The sequence below is a fragment of the Neovison vison genome, chromosome 5 (assembly GCF_020171115.1).
Source record: "Neovison vison isolate M4711 chromosome 5, ASM_NN_V1, whole genome shotgun sequence".
Taxonomy (NCBI): Eukaryota; Metazoa; Chordata; class Mammalia; order Carnivora; family Mustelidae; genus Neogale; species Neogale vison.
The window spans coordinates 13,962,576-13,974,741 of record NC_058095.1 but is presented as its reverse complement, the minus strand read 5'-3'; the positions used below and the strand labels follow the sequence as shown (position 1 = coordinate 13,974,741).

Genomic DNA, 12,166 nt, shown 5'->3' with positions numbered 1-12,166 from the left:
CTATGATCTTATCATTAATTAGAAATTCAAGGTTAAAAAGTTCAAGTCACTTGCCCAAAGTTAGAGACCAAGTTAAAGGTAAGATAAAAATGAGGCGCCCAGGTCTCCTGGTTTCAGTTTTTCAGCAGGTACCAGATGACCCATGGTGTGTGTCTGTGTGCACTTGGGGTATAGACAGAGAATGCTAACACCAAGTCAGGAGGTTGCTAATGTCTACACTCTTGTCAAAATGGGGACCAGGAAGTAAAAATTCTGTGTGTATTACCTCCCGAACATGTGTGTGCACATATCCTCAACTCTGACTGCTAGGAGTTTTCCAAATGACTAAACCAGTTTATACTACCAGCAGCTGTGCATGGAAGTTCATTTTGTTTCACGTCTTTGCCAATTCTTGATCCTGACATTTTAATTTATACCAAGCTCTTATGTACATAGTTTTAATATGCATTTCCCTCATTACTAAATAGAGTTCAGTACTCTGAACTTTTTTTCATTTTGAACATTTAGATTTCCACTTTCCTCTTCAAGTTTTGTCTTTTTTTTTTTAAACTTTACTTTCTTTTTGCCTCCTTGATTTTTAGTAATTCTTCATGTCTTTATTTGACAGTAGTTGTATTTTCTCATTCTTTTCACTTTTATAATGTTTGCTGAACTGAAGTTCTTATTCTTGTTTTTTTTTTTTAAAGATTTTATTTATTTATTTGACAGAGAGAGATCACAAGTAGGCAGAGAGGCAGGCAGAGAGAGAGGGGGAAACAGGCTTCCCGCTGAGCAGAGAGCCCGATGCGGGGCTTGATCCCAGGACCCTGAGATCATGACCTGAGCCGAAGGCAGAGGCTTTAACCCACTGAGCCCTGAAGTTCTTATTCTTGATGTAGATGAATTTACAAATCTTTTCCTTTACCACTAGTGTTTTTTTTTTTTTTTTAAAGTAGGAAAGCCTTTCTTTTCCTACCTTAGGTTATGAAGGTTTTCTTCTATCATATCTTCTGAAAGTATTATAGCTTTACCTTTCACAGGTAGGGCTTTTATCCTCCTGGAATTGAGTTTATGCATGAGGTAGTGGCCTAGTTTCACAGCTTCCCATATAAACTTAATTGTCCCAACACCATTTACTGAACAGTCTAACCTTTTCTCAGTGACCTGCAATGACACCTCTATCATAGAAAAAGTGTCCACAGATGTATGGGTCACTTTCTGTATTCTCTGTTGGGCTACTGGTGTGTCTTTGTTGTCTGTACCTTTCTCTATTAACGAAGAGGGATCTTAAGAAGTTTTGGTATCAGGTTATCACACAAGGCAAAGACTCCTGTTCTTCAAAAGTGTTATAAGCTATTCCTTCTCCTTTGCACTCTCACATAAATTTTTAAACATCAGCCTGCCAAGTTCCACACACAAAAAAATCTCCTGGGATTTTTTATAGGAACTGCATTCAACTGATTACTACTAGAAGAACCGATAACGATAACAATCTTATAAGAAAGCATCTTATGTAGTCAAATTTTATTTTTTCCGTGGAAACTGGTCAACTAGTAATGTTTTGGTAGTTAAAAAGATTATCCACCTGGCTATTTTAGTTTACAGTCTAAGGACTCTAGATAACTGAAATTCATTGTATCTCTCCTTTGAGAAGTATTTTTGTTGGACTCTAGGAAGCAGCCATTTCTTTAAAAAGTGCATTGCAAACTTCTGGGAATAAGTACATGGCTGCTTTTGTTTTACATACATTTGTGGGGGAGGAAGCAGGGGGAGGGAAAGAAGGAGGAGAGAGAGAATCTCAAGCAGATTCCCCGCCGAGTGTGGAGTCTGCCCCAAGGATCAATCTCACCGTCTCTGAGATCATGACCTGAGCCAAAACCAAGAGTTGGATGCTTAACTAACTGAGTCACACAGATGCCCCAAGTACATGTTTATTTAAACGTACTGCAAGAAAAAATAAATGATCACCTCTATAATTAAAATGTTAATGAAGTGGAATTAAAAACTTAAAGAAAAAGCAAGTTAAAATGAAGCTGCATTACTTACGTGGCCCTGTGTTAACTGAGTGAGCTGAGCCATGGTAAGCTTCACCTGTCCCTGCTGGGGGCGAGGGGGCTGTGAGGCCGGAGACTGCAGGTTTGTGCTGGGTGTTCCGGAGGTTAATCCCTTCTGCGCTGGCGTCGAGGAAACTGCACTCGGGGCAGAGATGGCGGTGGAGACAGGCTGCCCTCGAATGATCTGAGTCACCACCTGCTGAGGGGCACCTACGGGCACAGCAAAACGCTCTGAATGCTCAGATGCCCTGCGGCAGCATTCTGAGTTGAAATGTTGTTCAACTTGTCAGATGAGTGCGTACTTTTCAATTTTCAGAAAGACCTATGTGCCGCTGTCAGCCCAAGGATGCACTCAGACATCAACCCTCACCCTGAGTCCCACCTGGCTGTCAGTGAACCTGTTTTCACGTGGCTCACTGACAAGAGTTCCCCAGTTCTTGCTATCTGCAGTGGAGTAAAAACACAGTCAATATTCTTCCTGCAAGTCTAAAGCTAAAATGACAAATAGGGAAGACTGAAGAAAAAAATACATACTAAGAGCCATTTTATGAGGCTGCCTTTCCTTAGGAATATTTAAAATAAGAAGATAATCTAATATAGAAGGAATGCATATGAATTTCATATGAATTTTAAACATAACAAACAGAACAGGACTATTCTGAACCAATTATGTTTATAAATGAGATTTTCTTATAGCTCTTCACCAGTTTGGGAGAACCATGAGGTCAAGGGTCACTTTATCTTCGGTATCAGGGCAAAATGCTCAAAGAATACTTCTAATGCTCACTGTTCAGCATCTACTGAATGAATGAATTTAAATTAGAATGGCTCTATAGCCTTCCAAAAAACTTCCACTTCTCATTTAACTTGCTGAAACTAGAAGAAAAAGCAGGTGGAACTTTTCCCTTGTGGAACAACTGCAAAGAGTAATTACTTGATAGCTAATTTTATATTTACAATGTCCTAATTCGTTATTAGTGACTACTATCACATTTCTGAGGTTTTACATTCATTTCCTGTCTTTTTTTCCATTGTTGAATATACATTCCTATAAATACAGACATTTCTTTTAATAAATGGTGCTTATGTATTACATTGCACATGTATAACATTTGAAAGTCTGACATTCAGAATACCCTCCCTTTTAATTTTTTAAAAAATAATGCTATGGTGAAATCCCTGTTTATAAATTTTTATACCCTTCTAGTTATTTCCTTAAAATAAACTCCCCCCTACATTACTGGGTTTCTAGCAAGAAAACAGTACTGAGTTGAATTTTATTTTATTTAATTAATTATTTATTTATTTAAATTTTATTTATTTATTTGACAGAGAGAGAGATCACAAGTAGGCAGAGAGGCAGGCAGAGAGAAAGAGAGAGAAGCAGGCTCCCCGCTGAGCAGAGAGCCCGATGCGGGACTCGATCCCAGGACCCTGAGATCATGACCTGAGCCGAAGGCAGCGGCTTAACCCACTGAGCCACCCAGGCGCCCTGAGTTGAATTTTGCATAGGTTATACCAACACACACTCTCACCATCACTGAGTTTCCATTTCACTGAACGCTTGCCAACCCTAGGTTCTATCACTAAAGTACAATATTCCAGCAACCAGAAATGGTATGACAGCATCATGGTCTCTGAATTTCTTCAATTACCATAAAGGGTCAACATTTAAATCCGTGTCAAGTCATTATGCTTCATCTGTGAACTCTTGCTCCACACTCTCCCCACTTCCCTTCTTCCCTACTTATTTACAGGTGTTTTTTTTATAGATTAAAGATATAAATTACAACTATGTAGTCTTCCTACTTTGCATTCTGCCTTTTATTTCTGTTTAGATCTCAATTTTTTTCCCCTAATATGCATGTGTGTGTGTTTTTCTTGTTCAGGCTTTAATTTTTTAAAGTTTCCCTGCATTCTCTAATCAGATGTATCTTCCCAAGCACGTTCTCAGTCACGGTATGTGCTGGCTGAGGTCTAATGCCCCGACCAAACTAGAAACTGATTATTTCAGTATCACTTGGTCCAGTCTTTCCTTCCTAATCAAAATGACACCTTTGTGACACTGCAGATTCTCAGAGATAATGCCTCTTTACTGGCTCTCATTGGTCTAGTTTCCTCTGGTGTCACAGTGCTAATTCTGTGACAATCAAAATCTTCTAAATTTTTCTCAGTTAATCTCTCGCATTTATTCTTATGATGAACCAAAACACAGTACACCATCTAAAGTCAAGTGCTTTAATTTGAGAATTTCTGGACCCCACATTATGTCCTTATACTGCAGTTCGAGGAACGATGCACGAAAAATTGCTTTAGTTGATCCCCTGGTACACGTATGATGCCATCATAAACACAGATGGATTAAAGGGTTGGTGCTGCTCATTCAGATGACCCCCAACATGTACATGTTAATTTGAGATTATCACTGAAATGTAAATTGAAAAATTTAAAAAAATTATTATATCCACGAAGTCTGTGGATTCCATTTTGGGAAAGGCTGGTGTGATAGTAGGAACAGGGTAAGCTGTTCTACACATAATCAGAGACACACTGCACACATCCACCTACCCTCCACCTCTCTGGCCACAACTCCTAGGATTCTTCCACATCTTCACTGGGCCCCACCAGACCCACTGGCCATCTTGCTTTTCTTTGACACATGAGACACACTCATATGTGTAACTACTGATTCACATACGCAAGTCAAACACATAACTGGAGCGACATTAAGGCAATACCAAACAAAGGCTCTATATATCTTGCGATCACCAAATATTTTCAGATTTGTAAGTATATTATTAGTTGTCATCTACAATTTTTTCTCCTTTACATCACTTTTATTGTTCCCTTTAGCTACCTGATAGCTAGTTCCCTTTAGCTACCCGATAGCTAGATACTAGATAGACTCTACCAACTGCCGCTGCAGCATTAAGTGAAATAATGGATCTTACTTTCTTTTCTGGGGTAAATCCTGTTTAGACTTTTTAGAAAATTGCTTTTATTTAAATAAAAAACCAGTGCTTTATTTCATTTTAGAACTGTGCTAAAATTATAAAATGAATGGAAAAGACTTAATCTTTTCTTTGCCCTGTGCCCTGGAACTTTTTCTTATAAGAAAGAAATTGCTTCCTAATCATTTCAAAGCATTTTATCCATAAAACCATGAGGTCTGGAATTTTCTGTAGGAAATACTATGGCAACTTTCCAAATTTCTTGATATGAGTCATCGAGACTTGAAATTTATAAGCACAGTATATGCTTATATATTTTATATATATATATGTATACATATATATATACACTAAACTATATACATAGTATATGCCTCATTATTCAAATAGATTTAGTTCCTGAGTATGGGGAGTGAGAATTCCCCGAAGTCTTGCTACAAGGACTCCTATACACAATTCTCTTTTGAGTAAAAAAAAGTTCATTCTAGGGGCACCTGGATAGCTTAGTCGGTTAAGCATCTGACTTTGGTTCAGATCATAATCTTGGGGTCCTGGGATCTAGCCCTGCATCAGGCTCCCCACTCAGCTGGGAGCCTGCCTGTCCCTCTCTCTCTCTGTCCTTCCCTCTGCTGATGTTCTCTCTCTAATACAGAAAGTTTTAAAAAGAAATTCATTCTATGTTTATAGCACTTTCTCATTACTAATTCTGTAAACTAGCATTTTGTTCCCATTTCTCAAGAATAGACTTGCAAAAGAATGGTTTATTTTATTAACATTTGCCCTTTTCTCTTTTCTTTAAAGATTTTTATTTTATTTATTTATTTTGTTTATTTATTTGACAGACAGAGACCACAAGTAGGCAGAGAGGCAGGCAGAGAGAGAGAGCAGGGGAGCAGGCTCCCTGCCGAGCAGAAAGCCCGATGCGGGGCTCGATTCCAGGACTCTATGATCATGACCTAAGCCGAAGGCAGAGGCTTTAGCCCACTGAGCCACCCAGGCGCCCTAAGATTTTATTTTTTTAAAGCATTTTTTAAAAAATTTTTAAACATTTTTATTTATTTATTTGACAGACAGAGAGAGCTCACAAGTAGGCAGAGAGGCAGGCAGAGAGAGAGAGAGAGAGAGAGAGAGAGAAGCAGGCTCCGCGCTGAGCAGAGAGCCCGATCCCAGGACCTGAGATCACAACCTGAGCTGAAGGCAGAGGCCCAACCTACTGAGCCACCCAGGCGCCCCTAAGATTTTATTTTTAAGTCATCTCTACACCCAACATGGGGCTTGACTCTTAACTCCCAGATGAGGAGTCACAAGCTCTACTGACCAAGTAGGCCAGGTACCCGCCCTTTTTAAATTATTACTTATATTTTTATTTTATTTCCTGTTTTCTTTAAGACTTGTTTTGTATATTTTTCTAACTACTGATTAATACTTAAGAATATGGCTTTTTGGTCTGTTTTATCCTCCAGTGTATTTCAACTGCCTGGATTAGGTGCTCAAGTAGTTATTGAACAGATCTGCCTCTGAGTCCTGCTCTGGCAGAATGACTTAGTTACTACTCGATAATCTGTTTGAACCTATGCGTTTGATGTTCCCTTAACTCACATGTTACTTAGGAGAACATACTTTTTAAAATTTTCAAGCAAGTAAAAATTAGTAGAATAACTTAATTAACTTCTAGCTTTACTATACAGTATGTGGCCTACACACGTTCCACTTTTTGGAAGGAATTCACCACGTTTTACTTATGACTCATTATGTGACTGTTTTTGTAGAGTCCATATGGACCTAAAACCAATGTGTACTCCTGCAGGTTTAATAGCTGACACACCCTGCTTCTGGTCTACCATACTTCTGTTGATCCTTCCCTGATATCAAGTAGTTCTTGCTTTAAACACATTAATGAAATCTTTTTTTTTCTAAAGGATAGTTCTTTTAATTTTTTTTTTTTAAATAAAAAAAGATTTTATTTGGCAGAGAGAGACACAGCGAGAGAGGAAACGCAAGCAGGGGGAATGAGAGAGGGAGAAGCAGGTTTCTGGCTGAGTAGGGAGCCTGACATGGGGCTTGATCCCAGAACTCTGGGGTCATGACCTGAGCTGAAGGCAGACACTTAATGACTGAGCCAGCCAGGCGCCCCAAAGATTTTACTTTTAAGTAATCTCTACACATAATGTGGGGCTTGAACCTATAAGCCCAAGATCAAGAATCACAGGCTCCACCAACTGAGCCAGTCACGTGCCCCTTAATTGGTTCTTAAAGATTCCAAATGGCATCTTCACTTCAACTTTTTATCTTTAAGACAATGTAAAAATCACTGACTTTTGCTCTGTTCAATATTAGGATAAATGTTGTCCTCCCCACCCACACCGTATCTCCCGCTTTTTTTACTTGCTATTTTTGGTCTTTATTTCATGTACCTTTGCCCATCTTTTTATTAACTTTTTGTGGTAATTCAACTTTAGGTATGTTTCTTATTAATACACAGTAGGATTTTTTCTTCTATCTTTACAGTATTCAACTTATAAATATGGGAAGTCTAACCTGTTCATATTAACAAAGGGCTGATAATGCCTTTGTAATCTTTTTTAATGCTTTTTGTTTAAATCCTTTTTAGCTGTTTCCTTGATTTTGTCTGTTTGCCACATGGAGTATTGTCTTCACTCATTCTCTTTACTCCAGTGATTTGAATTAATTTATCTTCTATTTATTACAGGTTTTTAGAACATTTTTATTAAGCATAGCTGGATCTATTTTTCCCTTACTCGCAATGCCAGAAATGAAATAATACAGATGTACCCCACAGTGGATTAGAAATTTAGCGTGCTTTGAAGTATTCATTCAAATCGGTATTTTTCAGTAGGCAGAGAGGCCAGTACAGAGTATTACAGATTTCCTAGACTGGTTGTCCAGGTGTAAGAGGAAAATGCTGGAGGGATGAATACCTGGCTGCACCATCACAGGTGTTCGAATTATTGCCTTTCCTAGTGTGGACTGTTGGAGCGGTGTTCTAATTACCGTCATTCCAGGGCGGATCTGAGGCCCTGTGATCACCTATAAATGACACAAAGGACAATGAGTTAAAATGTTTTTAAAAGACTAAGAGCATGACGGACTTCGAACACACATCTTTAAACATTCTCTATTGATAAACAGGTCTACAGAAATGACAAGGGCTCTTGGACATTACACTTTAAGTTACATTAAGCATCAGAATAAAGATGGAATTCTGAGGGAAGAAAATTTAATTCAAATGAGATCATATGAAATTCCTTGTCACTGATACCAAGTACCTCTTTGCAGGCTAGAAGGGAGGGACAAGACCCAGTGAAGCTTTGTTCTATAACCACCATGGTTGCTCACAGGAAAATGTTGAGTCCTGTTTTCCCTGAGGTCCAATATGTAACTGTCACCCACAGAATATAATACTAAGAGTGGAAACCCAATGTTCTTTCATAGTTTTAGAGGAGAGACTACAGAGCACATTATTTTCAGGTCTATAAAACTTCAAACATTTTCCATGATACTTAGAGCCAAAGAAACGGCTACACATATCTAATACATATGCATATCAGCTGATAACAAACTAGTTATAATGCCATGGATTCTATTTTCATTCTACTCTTAGTTGCACAGCCGGTTTCCCTGGGGGCTCCAAGGCTGTCCATTGTTTCGTATAAAGGAATTTTCTTTACAAAATCCTAGAAAGCATTTATTATGATTCATAACACATAAAAATATGCTATTAACTAAATGTTAAAAATGAACATTTTGCATATGATTTATGCTTAAGAATACAACTGGTTTTTAAAAAATCAGTACTTTGTCACATATTACGTAAAGGCAAAGGAAAATTAGAAGCTGGATTAATCCTGGAAGAGGTTGTTCTAAAAACTTCAACTCGGTGTGCTTCACACTTCAAAGCAAAATAAGCCTGTAAAGAATTCTTACTTGTGAAGTGCTTGTGGTTCCTCCAGAGCCTGAGGTATTGGGCCTAATTGTGACTGTTGCTGTCCTGGGCTGGAATGAAGTAAAGGTCTGCTGACTTGTACCTGTACTTGATGGAATGATACCCAGAACTTTCTGCTGTACTTGAACAACGCCTTAAAGAAAGATGGAGAAGTCATTAACAACTGCCCTTTTAATAAAAAGCATCAGGTGTTGCTGGGTTTCTGAGGAGAAACTACGTGTGGCAGGGTTTTATAGTGGGCTACATAGAATGTGAGATCCGAGGACTGAAATCAGTGAAAAGGAAATGAAAAATAATGGCGACAGTATGATCTGGCAAATGTGAATTAAAACTCTTCACATTTCCCTTACCTCCTTGCGTTGCTGGCACATTTACAGCGACAATCTTGCTGTTTGCAGGAAGTGGCAGTTTGGTAATTACTTTTCCTGCCATAGTGACTGGATTGCCTGTAATTTGGAACGTCTGACCTGTGCTGGCAATGGTTGTAGCAGATGTGGCAGCTGTGCTGGTGGCTAATGGGGTATAAGACATTTAATAAGCTTTAGATTTAAAATAACCAGCAACGTAGTGACTTATAGGAAGGGCACCAATGCATGAAATGTGGCTCATTTTGTATTTTTAAGACAAACATTCCTCTCCACTCAAAGTAAGTGAACTATGTAAATGTTGAAAGTGAAATAATGTAAGAGAGGAGTATCGCTAATGTAATAATAATGAATACTATTTGTAACAAACCAACTGTTATAGCTTGTTTGCTCAATCAGCTGCAGAAGAAAAACAATTTTCTAAAGAAATGTTCCATTTCAGTAAAGGAATGAAATTTTTTTTCCCTGAATGAAAGTAGTCTTTTCTTTAATGACAGTTGTATACCTGAATTTGACTGGCCTTGCTTAACCCACGTAGCAAAGGTCTGATGGAAGTTCTTGTTTTGCTGGAATGTTACTGTAGCTGGAGATCCAACTTTAGTCGTGAGTACCATTTTAGTTCCAGTTGTAACTGAGCCACTTATGGGGGCCACCATAACTTTTTGTGCTGGAGAAATGGTACTAGTTGTACTGTTTGTTGGGGAAGTGGTGGAAGCTGCAATTACTGTAGGCTTCTGCTGTTCCAATCGTTTCTAGAAAAGCCAGGGACAGAAAACATGAACCAAATAGTTCTCAATAAAAATGAGACCATTCTGCAAGAAGTCCAGCCATAATTTCTCCAAATTTAAGAAACTGGATCAAATTTCTAAAGTATTTCTGAAAATATGTTCATATAAATTTGCCCTTAAACTTAATTTCCTGAAGAAGGCCATATTTTAAGGACTCTAAATCACAGCCTGTACAAATGTCCAAGCTTTCAGAATGCAAATAAAAGAGACATCGATAATTTCACTGGAGAGAGAAACACCTTGTTGCTTGGCAGCAGAACTTAGAGAACAGAGGCAAATGGTAGGAACTGTAAAAGGTTTCTGGTTTACTGTAATGTTAACTTACCCAATTAAAAAAAAAAATGTCGATATTTAAATGCCACTATTCAGGCTGACAAGGTAAGCAAGCTGAAAAGGTTAGTAAAATATCTTCTCTAAACATCTTACACTACTCACCTCACACATTCTTATAGAAAAATATTTTAGACTATTTTATGCAGAGAGGTATAATCTGATCAGACTATAAGGTTTTTAAAGACGATCTGTGTATCTTTATCATAGATTGCTAACACTTCCTGACCTTACCAACACAACGATATAAGCTTCCACAAGTAAGAACAAGGGCAGCACTCATTTCAAACCTGGTGGCATGCTTACTCATCATTATCTTATTTAATGCTCAGACCAACCCAACAGAGTTACTGGTATTTTAACTTAAAGATGACAAAACTGAGACTCAGAGAATTTATGTAACTGGCCTAGACAGAGCTAGTTAATGGTGGGGCTGAGATGTGTACTAAGCTAAAGCTGTAATGCTGAACATTCTCCTGCCATTGGTAACTGCTCACCAGTGACATCACAGCTGAACTCTACAGGACTGCTTTTGTAAACATCTTATATGCCTGAATGTAATGTGAGGTATTTCACATAGTATCTCATTCCTCAGAAGAAAAGGAGTTTAGTTTTGGATGCTTTGGAGATGTCATCTGACTGAATCAGTTAAAAAAAAAAAAAAAAAGCAGGCAGGGAGACAAAGAAACTGAACACCTATTTTGTAGTTATCTCCTGAGGGTATGCCTGCAAAATTGGAAATGTTGACTTTATTTGTAAATAAACATTTTAAATAAATGTTTAAAAGTAAAACATTAGATTTCACTATAGAGATGACAAAACATACCCATAAAATGAAAAACAAAACTAGCTATTTTTTCTCTGAATGAACAGACATGAAAAATCCAACAGTGCTTTTATCTAAATCTCTGATGTAAGGGAAGACAATGACCTACAGTATACAAAAGTAAAAGATGCACAAAAATGTAAAGGAATGTTTTATAAAATGTAAGAGGAAAAAAGTAGCTTGAAATGAATACTTCGGTTGATATAATATGTAATTTTTAAATATATGTAACTAAGTTAGTGATATTGCAAATAGATCTTTATTGATTTCATCTATATCCTAAAAGTTTGCATATTTAAGTTGGCTAAAAACTCTAATAGTATTCTTGCAAGAGAAAACATGTGAGCCCCTGATATTCAGGCACATATAATATATTATTTATAGTGTGGAAAAGCAAAGAAACCACTGGTAGCTTAATTATCCTCAATTACAGCAAACTCTTAAAAGGGTTTTAGTACAACTTGCTTTTTCATGGCCTACAATTAGAACTTGACAGGACAACATTATCTTTGAAAATTACCCACAAACACCTCAAGCTAATGTTAACACCATGTGCCGACAATATGTTAATAACAAAAACTTACCCATTGAGTTCTAGTGATAATAAATAAAACTACATGAATATATTACTGTGCTTTTGGTGTGCACGAATTTGGCTAAAATGTCAATCTGCTGCCAGGTGGGACTAGTACCAACTCCCCCACCTGCTGGACAGCCAAGCGCTGCTGTCGGGGGTGAGCCTCCATTTGGGCCTTGAGGTCGTCTGCCTTCTTCTGTTCACTAACCTTAGCCTGTTGCTCAACTGCTTGTGCCTTTTCTTTCTCCACTCTGCAGGGGAAAAAAAAGAGGAATTTTATCAGAAATGACACTACTAGACACCGGTATCAAATATTAAATGGAATCGGGTCG

At 37.8% G+C, this 12,166-nt stretch overlaps 1 protein-coding gene across 13 annotated transcripts in view; it reads right to left on the bottom strand.

Moving 5' to 3' along the window:
• Positions 1 to 12,166, bottom strand: part of BPTF (bromodomain PHD finger transcription factor) — a 158,647-nt gene that overhangs the window by 28,557 nt on the left and 117,924 nt on the right. For 8 of the 13 annotated variants that reach the window (XM_044247603.1, XM_044247601.1, XM_044247605.1 and 5 more), the window contains 6 exons: positions 12,043 to 12,085; positions 9,819 to 10,065; positions 9,299 to 9,460; positions 8,930 to 9,081; positions 7,924 to 8,032; positions 2,026 to 2,243 (listed from right to left, as the gene is read on the bottom strand). In XM_044247603.1, the coding sequence (XP_044103538.1) occupies positions 2,026 to 2,243; positions 7,924 to 8,032; positions 8,930 to 9,081; positions 9,299 to 9,460; positions 9,819 to 10,065; positions 12,043 to 12,085 (931 nt within the window). Of the gene's footprint in view, positions 1 to 2,025; positions 2,244 to 7,923; positions 8,033 to 8,929; positions 9,082 to 9,298; positions 9,461 to 9,818; positions 10,066 to 11,961; positions 12,086 to 12,166 lie in introns of all 13 variants that reach the window. The other 5 variants (XM_044247604.1, XM_044247609.1, XM_044247614.1 and 2 more) reach the window with 2 other exon arrangements.